Genomic DNA, 22,717 nt, shown 5'->3' with positions numbered 1-22,717 from the left:
TTACAATTACTGTTTTTGCATATTACTGTGTGTGTGTTTGTGCTCGTGTGTGTGAGAGAGAGGAAGGGACCCATATCACCCACACTCATGTCGTCTCCCTATGAATACATAGACATCAGAATTCCCAGAGAGTAATACACAGCTATCTCAGAATGGACACAAGATGGTGCGATAGGTTTTGCTAATTAGCATAACTAATTAATGTGCAACTTTTTGCACTGACGAGTTGTCAATTCTTTCTGAGTGATTTTTAAAATCTAAATCTATGCAAAATTTCAGGTAGATACCAGAGGTGGGTCACGAAAGTCAAAAACTAGACACATTTTGGATGCTTGGCCCACTTTCTACATGCAGCGGCATTCACACCCCTCCGGTCGGCTTGCTCAGCATCTGATTCGTACATGCTGCAGTCCCCTCAACTGAGGGGAGGAGTGAGGGAGCAGGGGGAGAGGTGTGAGAGAGGCAGAGGGGAGGGATAAGTGTGGGAAAGAGGGGAGGGAGAGGTGTGGGATAGGGGTGAGAGATGCAGATGGGTGAGAGAGAGAGAGTGAGGAGGGGGAGAGGAGAGGGGGGAGGAATTCTGACGGATGTGAAGGCCAGTTTAACGTCCATCCGAGAGATGGCACACACGTTGATGAATCACACTGCCTGTGAAACACTAGTATGATGGTTTATTGCTGGGTCGGGATTCTAACCTAGGCTAGAGAGCTTGGAGTGAGCACGCATACCTCTCGGCTATTCTGCCATGATGTGGCAATTCTTTGCTTTGTAATGGAAAACATTTTTTATTCATTGTAGTTATATAATTTATATTGCCTTCTTAATTCCAGAGATGTCCACATGGATAACCACGCTGTGGTATCCCCATGGAAGCTTGCCGAGATCGAAGCTTGAAGATCGCTCGAAGCAAGCCCTCCAACAACACGGTTGAAGAAACTTAAAAATGAAACCTTAAATTTTTTATATGTATTTATCTATGCCGAAGTGACGGGTCATATAATGAAAGGAGATCGTACAAAAAGGGGAAACTTGCTTTGAAATAAAATTGCACATTTTCAGTGAGCAGCCACTGTCCGATGCACAGCAGAACAATGTGGGGCTAATGCAGCCAAGTAGCTTCTGAACTTTGTTCAAGTCGATTGATATAAAGTATTCAGTGACTGCGAATATTGTAGAGCGCTCGCCAAGTGACTTAAGCAAGCACTCCAACGAAACGGTTGATAAGGAATGACTCGTTTGGCAAGTGATCACCGGTCCATCATATCAAACACCTCCCAGAGACACCTAAAATATGAAACTTTCCGACTCTGACAAATGAACATTTTTTTTAGCAGTCAGAACTGCTGCAAAGTTAAGAGATTCTCGAGGTTAGGGCATGTGCAAAAATGAAGTAAAGCCACGAACACTGACATCTCTGTGCTTTTTTTGCATTGCAATGTATCCAGCGATTTGTGGGTATGACGATCAGGCATTCGGTGATATAAGTGAAGAAAGTGGAAAAAAAAAAACAACCATCGTTAAGAAATCGTTGTGGACTGTTCCAAGCCAAGGCATTGTTGAGCAGGCCAAAAAAAAATGGCAGATTAAGACTCTTGCGAGCTGACAGAGGACTGACAAAAATGATGCGTCGCCATCTTGGTAAGGCTTATTTGGATTTTTCGTGATGAGCAGCCCCTAAATTATCTTCAAAAGCGGTGTTAAAATTAACCCAAACACCCAATTTTCATTTGATCAGAACCGTGGAGTTCTCTAGCATGCATGCAAAGTTTGGGGCCGCTAGGTTTCATGGTTTTGGAGTTATGGAGGAGAAAGACTGACGGACGGACACACGTTGACATTTATTATTATAGAAGCAATGCACATGCACATGCACATATTTACAAGGCAATAACACATTCCTCTTATCCTCTACACATACTTAACGCCCTTGGATTCTGAAGCATTCGCTTTACAATCTGGCCGGCCTCATCCATCCGAGAGAAATGAAAGAGAGAGATGAGGTATGAGCGACCGAACCCCACCTCACTTCGCAGCAGCTCTGTGGAGCTGATGCAACCCCCCCTGTTGTGAACACTGCTGGGGCTCCCCACAAGTCTCAGTTCTCATATGCGCCATTGCGTTTCCAGTCAGCATGCTCCAAGCGCAACAAAGCACATCCGCTCGAAGTGCTCTATGTCAGGCTCGGCACAGGAAGTCTCATTGTATAGCCAAAAGAACAAAAGACGAGACTCCAAAGCTCAAGACCAGGACCAAGAAGCCAAGGACCACCAAGCTAAGCGGAGGACCAGTCTCACTGGTCTCGGTCATGCAATGTTCATAGAGCCCACGCTTTTATTGCCACCCAAAAGCGTGGGCTCTGTTTCCATTGGCTGGCATGTTCGGGTACCATACGTTGGTCATCTATCACGATTAGTTCTTCACGTCGGCTCAGGCCGACCTCCCTGGCGGATTGGTCCGGTTACGATGGGGCGTGTACCACTTTTGATCCGGCTTTGTCCCGTCATGTATTGCTCACTTCCGAATTGGTTTAATCCAGTTTTGAGAGGGTTCCAGGAACAGTCGCGATTCCGGGAACAGCGACCTAACCTGGTTCGAACCGGTTCGGGAGGCTTGAGGAAGCGGGAGGTATGGTGACAACACTAGTGCAAGTGCTGAAAGGACGTTCTCTGTGTCAAAGAGCATGAAGGATAGAGAGAAAATGTAGAGAGAAGGATAGAGAGAGTAATAAAAGAAAGGGAAAATATATAGAGAGAAATAAGTTAGATAGATGGAGAAATTAGCACACACAATCATCTGTCTATTGTTGCGGGGCCAGACGTCGGCCGCGAGCACGACTGCTAGATGGAGCTGCAAGTCGCCCGACCGATCGCCCGGAATGTACAGGTTGTCGCCCCGGATAAGTCCGGAGCCGATGGGTCCTCTATCGGACCGAAGTTTGCCAATGGATAGACCACGTGGGGTAGGGTCGATTGCCAATTTCAATTTACCTAAATACCCACGTGGTCCAACTACCGGGGAAATTCACCCTCGGCCGATTTTGTCCAAATCGAGTCGCGATCGCCGACTCGGATCCGGCGTAACCGAGCGGAATTACCAAAGTCGCTCCGGACCAATGACAATTTCCCGGCCCGAACTGCCGTACTAATTCTCAATCACGCGTCATATCTTCACCCCTGGTATTTCGATCTTTCCTTCCAAGTGCTATAATATCAATGTGCTGTTCCAGAGCTCCATTGCTTTCTCAATCAGTTTGATTATTTTGTGGTTAATCTTTTACAATTGCATGAATTTTCTCATCCATGAATGTGGGACACTATCAAAAGCTTTCATTTAGTCTATCCATGCTGTGGACAAATTGGTTCTATTAGTTTTACAGTTTTTGAGTATGGGCTTGTCTAGTAGTAGTTGGTCTATTGTTCCATAGCATCTTCTCTTACATCCCTTCTGTTCTGCCTCGAGGCCTCCTTGTTGTGTTCGGTGGTGGTACATAATTTCTGTGATGATTCCCGTCAGAAGTTTGTGTGTTGTTGGTAGACAGGTGATTGGTCGGTATTTCTGAGATAGTTGTGTTTTTTCAGATTTTGGGATGAGAAAGGTGTTATCTTCTGTGAGCCACTCATCTATTTGCTGTTCCTCTTGGATAAGTTAATTGTATTCTCGAGCGTAGTGAACGTGGAGAACATCCAATTGCTTTATAAGAAGTTCGGAATCCTATCTGGGCCAGGGCTTTTGAAGTGTGTGTGTGTGTGTGTGTGTGTGTGTGTGTGTGTGTGTGTGTGTGTGTGTGTGTGTGTGTGTGTGTGTGTGTGTGTGTGTGTGTACCTATTTGTGTGTATACATACACTTGTGCAGTGCAATGCAAAAGTTTTAGACCACCTTGAAAATAACCATTTTTATTGTCATGTTGGTATATTTTGATAAATAAAAGATGTAATATAATGATCATGGTATATTTAAACAATAAAAATGAATTGTATTTTATAATATGAATATAAAGTTTCAATATTTGGTGTGACGACCTTTTTCATGCAAACTGCAGATATCCGTATTTGGAATACTTTCCTGCAATTCCTGTCGAAGTTCATTTGGGAGGTTGTTCCATGCATTCCGCAATGTTTCCCATAATTCGTCTTTTCATTTTCGTTGCTTTTCAGAACTTTGCCAAAGGACTGCTGGAACTTAAGCTTTCTTTTCACAGGGGATGTTGGACACTTCCACACCATGCTTTGTCTCTTTGAATCCCGTTTGTATTGGAAAACTCATGCCTCATCAGTCACAATACAAGACGAAGAGTTGTTCCCTTTATTATGGAAGTGCCTGAGTAAGGTTTTATTGGTTTCAAAATACCTGGCCTCATGGGTATCTGTAGACATTTTGAGCACCTGCCTGCACGACAATGATGAGCTGAATTAGTCGTGCACAATCGTCTGCACGGTACCATGGCCACTGTCAATTTCGTTGGCAATGTCATCAGTCATACCTCCATCTCTTCGGATGGGTTTTTACACATGGGAAATCTTCTGTTGCGGATATTGCCTCCCATGGTCCTCCAGAATAATGTTCATCATGCATACTTTGTTTGCCTTCTTCAAGCTTTTCTATCCACCCGTAGACAGACATTCTTTGGCCCAGGCATGATTCTCCATTTTGTACACTCATTCGTCTGCAAATTTAAATTCCACTCACTATTTTCCACCGTATAAATGAATTGTTCCTCATGCGTACAACTTTCTAAAGGGGTCACCATCTTGCTCACGTGATTTGTTATGTAACCACAAACCACAGATGGTTGTCCATGGAGCACACAACGCAGGAGTGCTAACTAACTGTAATGAAAAGTAGCTTAAGTTATTGACTCATCCACCGATATGTATGTCGACATCGTAGACGACACGAATTAGATTCTGTTGATGCTACGGTGCATGAGTTGTGCATTCCACGGCAAATACCATTGTAGTAGAAACACCAGTTCCCTTCGGGAGAATGGGCAAGTGGACTTCCCCTCACAGGGGAGGTTACCCTGCGTATGACCAACACTTTTGCAAAATTTGATGGCGATCGGGCCAACCCTGTTTTTTATTTATTTTTAATGATCTTCATAATTACATACATACATTTATCCATACATAATATAATTGCCTTATTTAATATAGTAGAAAAGGATAACTTGTAGTCTCAGAGTTGTTCATAAATGGAATTAACCAGTTGTTAATTTGAGTGAAGTTGGCATTAATGAAAAATTGGAGACTATAAAAATATTAAACTAGTTTTATCCCATTCTTGAAAATTTTCTGTCCATTCTACCCTCCACCCCTCCTCCAATTTGGTGCAAACATACATCTTTCTCAACAAACACCCAGAATTGCATTGATGATTGAGGGACAGCTGCAGTTGCACCTGCTTAAATTGAGCGAATAAACATTGATTCAATTTGGATCGAGTTATGCCTCTACTGACGAAGTCGCCGGAGGCATGATGTTTTTGGGGTTGTCCGTCCGTCCATGCTAATTTTTTCTGTTTTCTCTACAACCGCTTATCCGATTGACACAAAATTTTCACCATAGGTGCGACTACTCAACTCGTGAACAGAGTGGCCACAAGGTCCCCAACTGCATGCAGTTATAATTTAGATAAAGTGTATCTGTATGCTTTCCTCCTTTCTCCACACAAATTTGAATTTTTCTTCATGTTCTTCTGGACAGCTTTTTCCATGATGAGGGTTGGAGGTCATAAAAGCAGCTCCTGACAGCTGTTTTGAGATCTTTAACTGTTGTTAGGCAGAGATGAGAAATTTCCTCTTCCGCAATGCTCCAAAGTGAGCTGTCACGTGTTAAGTCCGGACTTTGAGGAGGCCACACTATCTCAGATACACGTCCAATCCATCGTCCACTGAATTCGTCATCTAACTTTATTACTTTTCTCTATCGAATTATATATAATTATAATTTAATTATTCTCTAACTGTGAGAGCATCATGTGCTGGTGCACCATCTTGTTTCAGGATAGCTGAAGATAGCTGATTCTTAGCAGGATAGCTGATTCTTAGCAGGATAGCTGATTCTTGACAGTTGAAGACGTCAAAACAGCTGTCAGGGGCTGCTTTTATGACCTCCAACACTCAACATGGAAGATGTCCAGAAGAACATGGAGAAAAATTCGAATTTGTGCCGAGAATGGAGGGAAGCATACAGATAAATTCTAACTAAATTCGAACTGCATTCAGTTAGGGACTGTGGCCACTGTCGAATGTTTTTTGTTTTTTTTAATGATTATGATGTCATAGGTCACGTTGTGTGGCAGCCATGTTTGAAAAAAGGAAAAACTTTGGATCTCTGTATCTCCAAAACCGCTCCATGGAAAAAAATTGAAATTTAGCACATGTCAAGTAATCCCCATGGGAAACAAGTGTAATTTTTTTTTGATGTCATAGGTGGCTGTTATGATGGCATAATTGCATACGTCAAACACTTTATCCAATCAGGATGAAAATATTTGAGCGTCATATAGGGTTAAATTGTATGGAGGGAAAAATTGATGACATCGTTGGTCACATGGTTCGGCAACCATGTTGTTTTTAACATTAAAACCTTCAAAAACTTCTCCGAAACGGCGAAACAGATCGAGGGGAAACGTCACCAACATGTTCCCCAAGCCTTGAGGATACCAGAGTGTTCACGAATGATTAATAGGTCACATGGTGTAGCAGCCATATTGGTTTGAACGAAAAATCTTTTAAAAATAATTTCTCCTTAACTTTTTCATCGATTGACGTGAAATGTCACAGTTATGATCTAGTAGTCATGTGAATATATGCAGGGTGGCCATAAAGTCTGGAAACATTGGCGAATATACATTATAAATGGTTTTTCCCAAACTGGATTGGACGACGCTGCCCTGTAGAGTGGGCTGCACGCTCACCAGATCTGAACCCCCTTGATTACGTCTTCTGGGGTATGCTGAAGGCGCAGGTTTATTCAGTGAAAATCAGACACGAATTATCTGAGGCAACGCATCACGGATTCATGTGCAGTGATTGATGGAAATGTTGCATTAATGCACCGTGTTCATTGCAATTTTGCACAGCGCATTGAACCATGCATTTCTCATGAGGGACAACACATTGAACATGTGATGTAATGTCAATAAAACCATTTTAATGTATATTAACCGATGTTTCTAGACTTTATGGCCACACTGTATTTTAAATTTCAACCTGATCAGACGCATGGTCTGGCAGCCAGAATTATTTAACATTTTGAATCTGGGTTCAGGGATTTAAATCAAACTTGGTACAAGTATGTATAATGATGTAATAATGTGGGTAGAGGCATATCTGGCAAAGTCACAAAGTCAAAGAGTGCCCTTCTAGATTTTTTTTATTTCTTTGTATGCAGCCTATGGCTGCTGGCGGCATCATTCTCTGGATGCACAGCTGTGCTGCTGATACAGTGCCCCCTGTTATCAGTAAGCTGGTTTTCATTTTACCGACCTCGGAAGGATGACGGGCTAAGTCAACCCACCCGGTGTTAATCCATCAGAACGACAAGAGCTTGAACTGAAGATCCTGAGATCTTAAACCAGGTACCCTCACCGTTAAGCCAACACCAGGCTCTATTTTGGATATTGATCACACGAAACAAAGAACACGGTTAAAAGTTGTGTAGTTTAAATGGGGGTGAAATTCTAGGCCATTGCTGATGGCGTGCAAGCTTCCTTGCTTCAGTGCTCTTTATGCATGTTGAGAAATGCCCGCTGTTCGAATTAGCATCTAAATGGGTTCAACAACAAAGCTTTTTCCTCATGCCGTGTTGTCTGTACAAAACCGACACATTTGATATGTTGTTTTATTTCCATGGAGTCGGCATGAGACACTAACCTTTTTGATCCACTCGAACCACTCGAACCCTTGGCTGCAGATGACCGTAAAATCGTGCCCATCGTTGATGCATTAAAACTATCTTATTTGTATTCCTCGTACAGTTAGTCTCTGCCTAGTTGAACGAAATGAAACAAAGTTGAGCTGATTTGGGGGCAAAATACCGCTAGATGGCAGAGAACAACCAAAGTACTGAAAATGTGGCATCAGTAAGGATGTCACGTTCGTCGTTTGGGGATTCAACAAAACCTCTAAGAATTGAAAACTAAGGTTTTTTTTTGAGGATTTTTTTTCCCAATGACTCTAATGATAATGGATGGCTTGTGTGGACGTTTTTGGATTTTTGTTAAAATAGAAACCTTAAGAAATATTTCAGCAGATGTAACCTTTTGATCGAGTCCACCAGAGTACCCATTGCTGATATATTTTTCTGCTATATGTTCAACCTCATTGCTCCAATTACTGGCTCCATATAGTGTTGTGTCTAGAGCAATGCACATTCTTAAAAAAAAAAAAACCATATACTGTAATTGCAATTCAAAAAACAGCCAAGAAATGGACATGTGCATCCTCAATATGTACAATTTCAGGCTGGGCATCGATGCATCTTGGACAGCAAGGTCTGTTCTCCAGCGGAATAGCAGCATTTCATGTCACTACTGCCCCCCCCCACCACCATCCTGCACACCCCCTCCTTTCTTCCACATCCCATTTAGATGCAGGGTTTGCATTCGCAATGGCCGTCTGAGGAGTGCTTTCACGCGAGATGCCCCGTATGACCGTGACACATTTTGCATGAAGCGGCAGACGAGTCCAAGTAGGTTGGAAAGGACAATCATACGGATAAGCCAGACCGAATGGGCCACCACCTTCCAGCTGCTGTGCCAAGCCATCAGAGAGATCTACTGTCCTGGTTGACAAGGCTACAGGTATGATAATATGATCATATGGTGGTGATGCTGGATGCAGAACTGTGCAGCTCAAGCTACATGATTATACTCTGATTGATAATAATCAGCGCTGCATTCAGGCTGCGATTTAAAAATGACCCCGACGCTGTACTGAAGGACAAACTTTTTGCAGTCCATCTTGGGAGATGGCAAATGCTCAGCACCTGAACGACATATGACTGGTAGATAAGTACTTCTTGTCATATTTATTTTGATTTTTCTATTTTTACAGTAATTTTTTTTATGTTGATCATTGTCGAGCATTCATTAATGCCTTCATTTCTTGTTCCTCCCACCAATTGTGTGATATCCGAGGCAGTTATGACACGTGTGCCCTGGACAATTTGTTTGAGGACAACGTGCTTTTCCAGAACACGGTTCTCCCCCTTTGAGAACGTTGCACAGGTACCAGCTTGCTCTCTTCTGGCGTGATGGGAAACGTGGTGACTTGTTGCAAGATATGTCCGAAGATCTCTCTGGATCGGACTCGACAGGATGACACCATCTCGCTGCTTTCCAATGAGCCCAGTGCTTCTTGGTCTCCAGTTCTGTCATTTCATTCAGCACCGGAGCCTGTTTCAAAAATGGGGCAGACGGTCCCTCCGCTTGAGTCTTGCTGTGCTGCCAGCAGTGAGAGTGGTGGAAGTGGGGCACGAATGCCCGATGTGGTGCAAAGTGTTGGTACTCCAACGAGTATATTAGGCCGAAATCTTAACCCCTTTGCTTGCTGCAATCCTTTGCTGCAAGGGATTGGGCAACATGAAGCAGACATTGCTTGTGCTGCTTCTGCTGCAATCACAGGCACTGGCCCTTCAAACTGGACCTGTATGGTACCGCCATCTGGCTGCCAAGCACAATGGCCATGGGTTCCCGGTGACCGCAGAGAGACGGCATGTGGAATCGAGCTCAACCCATTTTCGCTTAATGCCATGCTGGCAGTTCAGGATTGGAGGCGGACATTTTCTGGTGAAGCAAGCGGAGACGTTGGTGCTGCAGGCTTGCACACCATGCCACCTGTGGCAGGAGCTGGGGAAGCTCGTGCTAGTGTGCCACCTCTAATCTATGACAACCGTTTGATGCAACTTGTGGGAGAACATGGCTTTTGCAGTGGCTGTATCGAAGCAGCACTCTGCAGTCATTGTTCAGGCTCGAGGGCCGATGGTCTTAACTTAAGTCGTGCAGGAGTCCCATTGGGTCTTTCCTCCAATTTTGGCATGACAAGAGGAAGCACTGAGGCACCATGTCTCCTTGCCACCCGAGGTACTATTCCGGCATCAGACAGTGTCTTACATGGCATAGAAACAGAGGCCCAGCAAGGTTATAGAGCATCACTGCCTCCCGGGTTCCGCAGTATGATTTCTGATCCAGATGCTTGGTCGGATGGTGATAGGCCAGTTGACATTGGACAGTGCTGTGGAGAGATGGGCTGCAGCTGTGAAAACATCGTGAAGAGAGTTTGTGATGTCAAGGCCAGGCAAGGTTTTGAGCAAACCTCAAGGTCTGTCACAGGCGAAAGGGCCACATCATTGTCTGATATCTTTTCTGTGCCACAAGCCACGGGAAAAGGTAAAAGGAGAAAGAAGAAGAGACGTGGATCGTCTTCAAGGAAAGGTATCACTTCCTCATTCCTTCATCCTTTAATTGTGTCATGAAAAAGTGGCGCATGTTACTGGCCCTTGCATGTTGGCGTCCCTTTTAAGAGCTAACCTAAATCGAGAGAACCTGGTAATGATTTCTGGAGGGGTTGGTGGAACATCATGTAATCAATGGCTGATACACCGCTCCCAGGGTCTATGAATTTGAATTGTGTCATGCAGGTGTTTTTTTTTATTTGTGGTTTTGTTTATTGGCTCTAAGTGTAAGGATAAAGGTAATGCGATAATGAAAGATTCTGTTATGGTTGGGGGAGGGAGCAGTGGATGGGGTAGTGGGAGGGGGGGATGACGACAATGTCAGTGAAATGTCTTTGCCAGGAAGGTTTTCTATTTGTCACAACACATTTATATTTAAATTATGGTTCCAATATAAATGCAGTTTTCCAAGTAAAATGTGGCTGTAATATATTGTTGCGGTCTTCGCGCCCGCCGGCGTGCTGACGGCCACGTAACTCGAATCGCGGCACGTCGCCCACCGGACGGACAATCCAGTCGTGACCCTCTCGGACTAACGCCGGGAACCAGTCACGGGTGGACCTTTCGGTCTCACCGCGATCGAGCCAATCAGCCCCCGCGTGGGATAGGGTTGCTCGCCAAATTCGAACTACCTAAGTACCCACGCGGAGGGTAGACCGGGCGATCGCACCTCGCCGCAGGTCGACTTCGGACACGGGCCACTTAAGCGACCCGTTCCGTAGTATCAGAATAACCGAGCGGTGTTATCGTCGACCTCGACGGTTCGATTAATTATCGGGCGTATTCAGCCCACTACCAACCCTTTACGTGAAGCAAGATGGGGATTCAATGGGGGAAAAGACGAAGCGAAGCGGGAGAACAGTTCAACAATAAAGCACGTTTATTCTCGGCACACGGGAAGCACACAAATACAATTCCACCAAATGCACACAAAAAAGAAAACACAATTCCATTTACACAAAAAGCAAACATAAAAGTGAAAACACAGTGCAGAGCTAATTCCGACTACCGAGCACACGGCAACACTTATACAATTCTACTTCACAGACGGCGCCGACAACACATACCCAAAACCAAGGAAAAGAAATACCCTCAAGAATGAGGTAGGCCTGGGGCCGAGACCTGGTCGGGCCTACCCGTCTGGTGATGAGACGCGGAGCGGCGATGGCCCCGCAACCCGCGGGCCTCGTGGACAGTGCCTGGCAGGGGGTGGAGGCAGGGGCCCCCTTGGTCGCACTATCTCAGCGCGGGGGAAACAGGAGGGGGTTGCTGATGCTCGGGGTATAGAGGATCTTTATTATGTGCGACGGCGTCTCCACCTCGGCCAGGTCGCCCTGCCGCCCTCCCTCGGGCGCACACCTCCTTGCACGTCGCGAGCGCCCGGCGCCCGTCTCCCCGCCTCTCCTCAGCTCGACCCCTCCGTTCCGACTCTCCTTCGCCTCGTTCCGACCTTTACGACTCCCTTCTTCCTCGTTCCGACTTCTTACTCGTTCCGACCTTTACTACTCGTTCCGACTCCTTCCTTCCTCGTTCCGACTTTTACTTCTCCTTTTACTGACGAACACCGTAGTTTTTATCCCCCCGTAACTTGGCCTTTGTGTCCATGTCTTTGACCTTCGAACTCGCTGGCCATTGGGCCGACAAAAAGTGGGCGTGAAGGCTTCTTGCTCCACAAATTTGAATATATCGATCGCCCTGGGGGCGAGCCAGTCGCCCCTCGCTCACCGATTGGACGGCAAAAAGTGGGCGTGTGTCGTTTGGATCCGTTTTTGAAGCAGAAAATCCGTGGTTTTCTACACACTGTTGAACATGCGCCCTACACCAGTCCAGCATCGGTCCCCATGAGTGGCGCGAGATGACGGTGATGCGATGGTGGCGGTTGTGACGGTAAAGGTCGTGGCGGTTGTGGTGAAGCGGTGGTTGGGGTCGGTGGTTGATGTTGTGGTTGTGAGGGTGGCGACTGGTCCAAAATAAAGATAGTAAAAAGAAAAACGGCTATCCTGAAGAGTCGCAGCTCGCATAAATGACATGTATTCCCACTAGACAACGGGTTTGGGCCTAACTACACATGCACTTACCGAGATACCTCACCTAAGGGACCTGAATGGTGGTTTGCGAATCTGGTAACCACAACACTACCCCCTTCCCTTTTTACAGACTGGTCCCGAGTCGTCAAATTTTCGTGTGCCATCATGTGTAGTTTTCCCCTAGTACACTTTACCTACGGATCCCTGAGTGCGACATTCATGGTATTCGTGTCCCCAAAATAAATAACCTGAGGGCTGCGTAACTACCTAAACAAACTCACTCACACGGACGACTTAAATAAAATTGCCGGCGCTAGACAGACATGCCGGGGGGCGCACTCATATTTACAGTACATCTTAACCTTAACTTACAAATTTTACACTAAACCATGGCCCAGGATCATTGACTCTGCAAAAAGAAAGCAGTTAGCAGGGAGCCAGGCTGCCCACATGCAGTCTCTGACTCAAACAATGCAGGTGACAGGGAACGTGGCTGGCTGCTCACACGCAGTCCAAGGCCTTCCCTTTTGAACTGAACTCAGTGAACCACAACGGTGCTTGGGCTGCACAACGCAGTCTCCGTGCCAGCTCAAGTGGCACACGCAATGAGCACAACGAATGGATGCATGAACGCAAACATGGTGCACGGGCCGCCACTGCAGGCCCGTGTTGTAGCTGCCAACAGGGCAGTTCTTGCAGCTTGCAAACTGTTGCCTTGATCCTGGCGCACATGGCAATGAACAGGGGGGGGCAAAGCAAAAATTGAACGGGGCTGGTGAACAGGGGCAGTGGGCATGGCATGGCAAAGGCAGCAGGCAAACACAGCCCGCAGAAGAAGGCCGCTGCAGGCAAACACAGCCGGCAGATGAACTGGCCGGCACAGGCCTTGAAGAAAAAACAGCCAGCAGATGAACTGGCCGGCACAGGCCTTGAAGCAAACACGGCCAGCCGATGGCACAGGCCTTGCAGCAAAACAACAGCTGCCGATGAAGTTGGCCGGCCTCCGCCTTGAAGCAAAACACGGCCAGCCGATGAAGTTGGCCAGCCTTTGCCGTTCAGTGGAGGTTGGTGGAGGGAGTGCGGTGGTGCTGGCCACTTGGAAGGCGGGCTCGGACCTACCTTCCTGTCTCCCTCCCACCTATCGCCTTTGCCTGTCACTGTACATACCCACTCCCTTAATTTGTCAAACCCCAATTTAGCCCCAACTTATTTTTTTATTGTTTTTATTTTTACTTCCCCACTATAAATCGTCCCCTAACCCCCTTTATCGTCCTTGTTCGGCTAACCTATTCTGTCACCTAGCCTACTCCCAACCCCTACGTTCCCTTCCCAGAGGGGAATAAGGGAGAGCTAACGTCCTGTGTCGAGGCCCAACGAAGCCTCAGAATGGCCTCCCCAGAGTTCGGCGATCTTAACCAAAGTGGGTCCAGCGGCCCACAATGACAGCGAGGGGATGGATGGTGCGGAGGGGTACATCTCCTAATCTATCCTAACCATTTAACTGTTAAACTACCCCGGGGCTTTCAACAAGCGCCTCTCGCTTAAACTATTGGTTCTAACAACCCAGATTCCCGTCGCCTGTGTTGGTGTCCTTACAATTTCGGGCCTCGCCCCCCAATTTTCTCTCCGTGCCCTCACACGGTCTCCTGGCTGGGACACGTGGCTCACTTTGGCAGGCACGACCCTCTGCCGATTCTCCCGCTATGGCACCCCCGGGCACTACACTGCCTCCGAGCCTACCAGCTCCCTAACACCGGGAGTGCCCCATGGCACCTCCCCTGAAACGCACACGTGGCAGGCCGGCCTCCCGGGCCCCTTTCCGAGGGTCACCCGTGCCCACTGCACTGCCCACGCGGCTAATGGCGCCCCGGGCCCCTGCACCAAGCAGGCGCACCCGTGCCCACTACTCTATCCCGGCCCCCCATGGGCCCTTGGCCTACCGCGGCCGACTAGCCTGGTGCCCGGGGTACCCACTCAGCGATACTCACCTTTCGCAGCCACGCTCCCAAGCCCGTCAACAGGGCTCCTGCACCCCTCCAAATGGGTCTCGAGCCTACTTTCCCACCAACAACAAAACGACCTCCATTTTTCAATTTGATTAACCCCCTAACTCACTCTACACTGACCCCGGGGTCCCTTGGGCGGGAGTCACTCCTCCCCCCAATCACTCATCGCACCATGCATTCCCCATTCACTCCACACACACAGACCCGCTGGCCTCACTCACTCAACATGTACACGTACTCTCCTCACAACCCACAACTCTTCAACACACACACCGCTGAACTCTGCCATCCTTCTAACTACATCCCCTAACTAACTCGTGCTCCCACGTCGTCCCTTAAACTATAGCACGTTCCTTTTAACTCTACGTAGCTAAACTACGTCCCCACTACACACTCAAAGTCTGTCTCTGTCTCCAAATAATTCATTAATCCATTTCCCAACCTAAATCTGGCTACAATCCCTCTAACTAATCCATTCCACGGACCCCATGAGGACTTACCCCTGCCCCATGAAGTCGGTCTAGCTAAGCTAACCCTTCCCCCTAACTAGTTTCCATCCTGTGCCCAGGTCAAGGAGGTCTTCCACCCCTTGCCCAGGAATCCTGTGTACCCGAAAGTGAGGCTTGTTCCTTTTTTTTTTTTCATGCCCAGCACCTGCGCGGCAACTCAGAGCTCGCGCACTTTGCACCTGCCCGTGACGTCATGCAGCTGCACGTGTTCCTCGTCCCTCCTTGGACGGGACCATCCGGCAGAGATACCCCTCCTGCCGGATTCCAACCCCACGTGCAGCCATGACGTCACCGTGCGCATAAAAAAAAAACACAAGCCACACGTCTCGAGGGGTTCCCCACGCGAACACATGTGCTTTGCCCGTTGGAGCTTAACACGCACGATCGCGTGGAGAACCCGTCCGGTCCAAATCCATTTACCTGCCTAACTTTGTCCGTCCGCGGGATCGGCAAATCCACCGCGTGCGTTTCCGGACCGGGACTTCACTCTCGCAAGCGAGCACGTGGCGGTCTCGTGCGTTGCACAGCACGAACCGCGTGCTCACTGCTGGGTGAACCCGGCACGGTCCTCGAAACAACCACAGCCGCTACTCGGCTTTCTCTCCTCTGTCGCCGTCGTCGCCGCCATTCGACACACGCACTCCCGCGTGTTACGACGCACACAGTCCACTCCATCACATTCACACGGGGAGACGCGGCTGCGTGCTCCCGCATGCCAACCGACATCTCCCTCTCATACCGCTCTCTCACACACACGGTCTCCCTTGCACAACCCATACCACTCACACGTGGTGCTCCATTCACTCGTGCCTCACTCACACACGCGGGGGCACTCAACCGCGGTTCCTCATCCACACACCGTGCCTCACTCATACACGCGGGGGCACTTAACCGCGGTGCCTCATCCACACACGCGGGGGCACTCACCCGCGGTTCCTCACTCATACTCCGTGCCTCATCCACACACGGCGTGCTGGGAAGCACGTACTCCGGCACCATCGCCACCACACCACTTACACGTGGTGCCTCACTCATACTGGCCGTTTCACTCACACACACGGCCTCACTCACACACGGTGCGCTGGGAAGCACACACTCCGGCACCATCGCCACCACACCACTCACACACGGGGTCGCTTCCACACACGGGGACGCACTCACACCTTGCACCACACACACAGGGACAATCATACTGGGGATTCGTGTCCCCACAAGGGTCTCCGGGGCCTCTATACCCCCCAAGCTCTCCGTGCACCCGTCCACAGCACTCGTCCCCTCAACCTCGCAAAACACGACCGAACTCACCTGGTCGTGACTCGCCTCAAGGGGGCATACTCCCTCCCCTCGTTCCTGGAGGAGGCCATCCCGCTGCTCGCACCGGGTCCCTACACGCTCCGCGAGCTCACCCCCATTATCCTCCACTACCTCCGTGTGTGTGTGTGCGTCACTTACCCCATCTTCATCGTGTAGTCTTCCCTCTATTTTTTCTGTCTCCCGTGTCTCTGCCAACTCTTCACCCTTTACCTCCCTTGTCTCAACTATTATTTCCGTTGTCGTCACCTCGTGTCTCGTCTCACACGTTTTGGTCTCCCCATTTAATTTTTCCCTTTCGGTCATCCGTCACGACCCTCGCCCAACACGTTCCACGACATTTTTTTCACCCGCCTCCACCGCGGGCCTGTCAGCCGTTGCACCCCACCCAGCTCGTTTGCTCCCACACGTGGAGTCGCCATTCCCAGCTCCCTGGTCACGGCCTTCATGCCCGCCTGCAGGCATCGGCCCATGTTCTGCGTCTCACCCCGCAGCTCTTTCATCTCTTCCCTCATTTGCTGTGTATTCGCATCCATCGTCGTTTTCACTTCATTTGTATTTGTATCCATCTTTTCATCCATTTTTGTGTATTCGCATCCATCTTTTCGTTCATGCCTTTCATTTCGTTTTTTATTTCATTTGTCATTGCCGCCAGCATGGCACATAGCTGGGCCACGTCGGGTGCACTCAGCTGAGCCGTTTCAGCAAGGGTTTTGGTGGAGAGGGGGAGGTGTCATACACTGCGCTGCCGCACCCATTTCGGGCTCTGGGTTTAGTTGGGCGAGTCCGTGTTCCTGCACAATCAACATTTCCTGCTCGGGGATTCCATCCTGGGCCATGGACTCTACATTATTACACATATACATTTCTAATACCCCCGGCTCCCGCTCGCCTTGAGACGCCATCTTGCTTCTCGTGAAGGGTTAATTTGCTCGCTCGTAATTTGGAGGGAATCGGGGGTCGCTTCTCTCACCCCTGGACCGATTCCCGTAAATTTAGCCGGAGACAGGAGAGCCCGTTTTCCTGTTCTCCGATACCAGTGCCGCGAGGAGGGCGATGAATTTGTATCCCACTCCTGACACCAGTGTTGCGGTCTTCGCGCCCGCCGGCGTGCTGACGGCCACGTAACTCGAATCGCGGCACGCCGCCCACCGGACGGACAATCCAGTCGTGACCCTCTCGGACTAACGCCGGGAACCAGTCACGGGTGGACCTTTCGGTCTCACCGCGATCGAGCCAATCAGCCCCCGCGTGGGATAGGGTTGCTCGCCAAATTCGAACTACCTAAGTACCCACGCGGAGGGTAGACCGGGCGATCGCACCTCGCCGCAGGTCGACTTCGGACACGGGCCACTTAAGCGACCCGTTCCGTAGTATCAGAATAACCGAGCGGTGTTATCGTCGACCTCGACGGTTCGATTAATTATCGGGCGTATTCAGCCCACTACCAACCCTTTACGTGAAGCAAGATGAGGGTTCAATGGGGGAAAAGACGAAGCGAAGCGGGAGAACAGTTCAACAATAAAGCACGTTTATTCTCGGCACACGGGAAGCACACAAATACAATTCCACCAAATGCACACAAAAAAGAAAACACAATTCCATTTACACAAAAAGCAAACATAAAAGTGAAAACACAGTGCAGAGCTAATTCCGACTACCGAGCACACGGCAACACTTATACAATTCTACTTCACAGACGGCGCCGACAACACATACCCAAAACCAAGGAAAAGAAATACCCTCAAGAATGAGGTAGGCCTGGGGCCGAGACCAGGTCGGGCCTACCCGTCTGGTGATGAGACGCGGAGCGGCGATGGCCCCGCAACCCGCGGGCCTCGTGGACAGTGCCTGGCAGGGGGGTGGGAACGGGGCCCCCTTGGTCGCACTATCTCAGCGCGGGGGGAAACAGGAGGGGGGTTGCTGATGCTCGGGGTATAGAGGATCTTTATTATGTGCGACGAGCGTCTCCACCTCGGCCAGGTCGCGCTGCCGGCCTCCCTCGGGCGCGCAGCTCCTTGCACGACGCGAGCACCCTTCGTCCGACTCGCCGCCTCTCCACAGCTCGTCCCCTCCGTTCCGACTCTCCTTCGCCTCGTTCCGACCTTTACGACTCCCTTCTTCCTCGTTCCGACTTCTTACTCGTTCCGACCTTTACTACTCGTTCCGACTCCTTCCTTCCTCGTTCCGACTTTTACTTCTCCTTTTACTGACGAACACCGTCCTTTTTATCCCCCCGTAACTTCGCCTTTGACCCCCTCCCTTTGACCTTTCAACTCGCTCCCCATTGGCCCGACAAAAAGTGGGCGTGAAGGCTTTTTGATCCACAAATTTGCATATATCGATCGCCCTGGGGGCGGGGCCACCCGCCCTCGCTCACCGATTGGACGGCAAAAAGTGGGCGTGTGTCGTTTTGGATCCGTTTTTGAAGCAGAAAATCCGTGATTTTGTACACACTGTTCAACGTGCGCCCTACACGAGTCCAGCATCGGTGCCCATGAGTGGCGCGAGATGACGGTGATGCGATGGTGGCGAGTTGTGACGGTAAAGGTCGTGGCGGTTGTGGTGAAGCGGTGGTTGTGGTCGGTGGTTGATGTTGTGGTTGTGATGGTGGCGATTGGTCCAAAATAAAGATAGTAAAAGAAAAACGGCTATCCTGAAGAGTCGCAGCTCGCATAAATGACATGTATTCCCACTAGACAACGGGTTTGGGCCTAACTACACATGCACTTACCGAGATACCTCACCTAAGGGACCTGAATGGTGGTTTGCGAATCTGGTAACCACAACAATATATATATATATATATATATATATATATATATATATATATATATTTACATATTATAATATTTTTTTAACATTATGAAATTCTGAACTGTACATTATATGTTCGTTGCATTTAACAGTTTTCCATATAAAGCAATGCCTTGGATGCTTCGTCATTTGAAATGTGGGATGGGGCTTTACTGAGTTTGTTATTTTGTAAAAAAAAAAAACCCAAAAACAAAAAACAATTGCAAAATAGAAGTACCCTTGTGAACCGTAGGAAGGTGGTGGTGGTTATGTTGTGACTTCTCCCAGCCATGTTTCAGGCTTTGCCGTGGACCACTGGTCCACGGTGGGTAATTGGGTGCCAGATCCTCAACTTGGAGGTTGTACTTTGTGGAGCTAATTCGAGGGCAAGAATTTGTAATTTGTTCAGGGTGTCGATGTAAACCCACCTTGTCGTCGTCAAAAGGGGTCTTTAACATCCGGCAGAAAGATGCTAACACATGGGTCGCCAGCTGAATGTGCCATCCAAGGGACAGCACGTGCACCATCCTGCCTGCAAAGCACTAGTCCGATAGTTTATAGTCGGGTCAATAAGAAAACCCAGATTGGAGAGCTCAAAGGCAAGTGCGCTACCCCTGTGCCATCCCATCGGATATAGGAAGGTTATACAATTGGGGGAAAACTAAATGAAAGGATTGTTGAGAGTGATGCGGGGAGGAGTGAGAGATTTTGGAGGCAGAATGTGGGAGTAACTTTGAGGCATTCGTTTCCTTTCTTTTTTTTTAAGGCTAGAGGGAGGGGTCTTTCAGCACGCCCAAGCCACCCAAGTGAGTCATGTAGATTGAGAGAAAGAGAGAGAGAGCGAGAGACAGAGAGTGGGGGAGAGGCTCAGAGTCAGGGTGTGGCTGCCAACGCGTGCCCACAATAATTACAGCCAGGCAGCCCCACCACCATACTCTATAAAGCCAAGGCAGTTGGGTTTCCATCAGGTGAAGCATAAAGAGAAAAGAAGCGAAGAGATTGTCTCTCGACGTCGTTGAAGTTCCTAGTTCTTCGGGTTTCGTATACTGTTCGTACGCTTTGTAACTTTGTGGACGTGATCCTTCTGCCAACGTATGAGCTTGCTTCAACTTTCAGTTACTTTTTGTAAACTGGAACTTCCATGATTGACAAACGTGTTGTCTCGACATCCCAGAACATTTGACACAGGCTCTGTGTCTTCATTCTCTACAAGTTGATTATCTAAGTTTGGACATCTTTCTCATCTTGTATCCCTGTGATCTGTCTGCATCCTTGTCTGCAGTCGGCTTTCTGCATTCCCTCACATTGAAACAGACAAGGAGACAATTTTCATTTCGCTCCCACGACCTGACCGGGCATTGCGGAACTGGCTTCCCACCCTAAACAGAAGGGAAAGAGAGTGATAATAATTCTGGTCATACACATCTTCTCGTAACGGAGACACGAGTCCAGTAATACCATGCTTCCACTGCTGAATTTGTCCACAGACCCAGGGTGTCCGACTGAGGAGCTGCCGGCTCTGGATGCAGCCTTCCCTGTCAAGATCTCTGCACCTGGTGGAGACAACTTTGAGCTGCAGGTTTGTATTTGTCTGCACTTGCCTTTTGAAACCTAAAAACGGTGTTATGTTGTTTGAGTGTCTAATATGGCCAAACTGTCATCATTCTGGTCGTTTAATGTAGCTTGTTGATGGTTCTATCTCATTTAGTGCTTGAAATGTTTAAATAATTAAATAATTGACCTTTCATATAACAAGGACTTGATGGGTGGGTGCGTGGTAGTTTTCATTAACATGGCTTTTTATTATTTTCATCCTGTTTGTTTTGTTCCGTTTTTATTTCCCTACCTTGCGTACTTGTGGAGACACACCCACACACACCTATGCCAATCTAAATTGATTGCATGCGGTCTTCCTTGATTGTTTTTTCCCCACAACTCGCATGACCAAAATCTCCTCCATTTTCAAAATTTGGCACGTTGTCGGCTCACACATGCGCACACTCCATGACTGGCGTTTTGTGCAACACCTGCAACGAGATCCATCCCATCGACATGTACTTTATGTAGATGTGAAGAGGACTCCATGACTTGATGGTGTATCTTGTGGAATTGGTGGATCCACTATCTGGTGCTCACAGTACTGGGGATTCTGTTTCACTTAAGGGATATCAGCAACTGGTTCACCTGTCTGAAGGGATCACACCTTAATTATATTGCACTTAAGATTCTTCCTATAACCTGGACCTGCTCAGGATGATTAGACTACTGGGTCAGAAGTATTTGATCATCCCGTATGATTATGTAAAGTTTGAGTTTGAGGCGTTTTGCATTTCTTTTCCATTCACAAGTGTTTACTTGCACTGGACAATGTCTGGATTATCCTTGGGGAATTCAGACTTTCCTCATTATATGTAATGCAGTTGAACAGGTTTCATCCGAGATAACTTGACGATGTCTTGTTCCCATTGAAGGCCTTCGGTGTTGGGTGGAGCAGCTGGGATTGGGCCTTGTATTTGTAATGTTGCTGGACTTTAGATCGAAAAATTTAACTTTAAGTAAGAATGAAGGCTGATCTGGCACCTCTCACACATTTATTTATTTAATTAATCTCTCTCTCTCTCCCTCTCCCTCTCCCCCTCCCTCTCTCTCTCTCGCTCTCTCTCTCTGATGCTGAGAATATTTGGCATGGACTGAGTCAATTGGACAAGCTTAGATTTTGCAAGGTAGAAACAGAATGCACGAGTCACCTCCCATCGGGATGTGAAAAACTCTTGTCAGAATAGCTGCACACACAAAGGTACAACAAGGTATGTGGAGTCATAGGCACTGGTACATTTGCAAAAGTCTCAATATCCCAGTTTCAGAAAACTCATGGAAACATGAATCAAAAGCAATCACTGAAAATAAAGGAAATACCACTCACAAGCTACGACCTGATGATCTCATCGAGCGTGAACATAGAAAACAAAGCACTGTGACCAGATATAGTAGTTCGGCATAAAAAAAGAGAAGATGGCATTGCTAATTGAGGTATCAGTACCCAGTGATTTTGGCCTAAACAATGCAGGAATCAAGAAAATTACCAAATTTCAGGATCTCAAAAATGAAGTAAAAACATCTTGAAATCTGAAAAGCGCCGAAATTGTCGCAGTTATAATTGGACCTGCGGGAATGATAAAAAGAACTTCACGGAAATCTTTAAAAAAAACATCCATGTGAATATTATTACAAAGAACTACAGTTGGAAGCTGTCCGGGGCTCAGTGACGATCATGAAGAGAGCCCTCGGAACAGAACTTTGAGAACAAGAAAACTTCACAGCTTGGTCCATGAATCACGATCCCTTACTGAAACGGAGGTGGATACTTTGAGACCTGGGAGGACTCCATTCCATCTACTGAAACCCACATGTAGAGATGACAACCAATAACAGACACACACACACACACACACACACACACACACACACACACACACACACACACACACACACACACACACACACACACACACACACACACACACACACACACACACACACACACACACACACACACACACACACACACACACACACACACACACACACACACACACACACACACACACACA

At 48.0% G+C, this 22,717-nt stretch overlaps 1 protein-coding gene across 3 annotated transcripts in view; it reads left to right on the top strand.

The window, feature by feature from the left end:
* The first annotated feature begins 8,649 nt into the window (after positions 1 to 8,649).
* Positions 8,650 to 22,717, top strand: part of CLUH (CLUH binding protein of NUMT mRNA) — a 102,092-nt gene continuing 88,024 nt past the window's right edge. For 2 of the 3 annotated variants that reach the window (XM_085878952.1, XM_085878951.1), the window contains exons 1-3: positions 8,650 to 8,805; positions 9,146 to 10,437; positions 20,594 to 20,685. In XM_085878952.1, the coding sequence (XP_085735078.1) occupies positions 9,258 to 10,437; positions 20,594 to 20,685 (1,272 nt within the window). In that variant the 5' untranslated portion in view covers positions 8,650 to 8,805; positions 9,146 to 9,257. Of the gene's footprint in view, positions 8,806 to 9,145; positions 10,438 to 19,942; positions 20,686 to 22,717 lie in introns of those variants that run through there. The other variant, XM_085878953.1, reaches the window with a different exon arrangement.

This window comes from Eptatretus burgeri, chromosome 4, assembly GCF_056783735.1.
Source record: "Eptatretus burgeri isolate ZD-2024b chromosome 4, Ebu_testis_v1, whole genome shotgun sequence".
Taxonomy (NCBI): Eukaryota; Metazoa; Chordata; class Myxini; order Myxiniformes; family Myxinidae; genus Eptatretus; species Eptatretus burgeri.
This window is presented reverse-complemented; position numbering and strand designations above follow the sequence as displayed.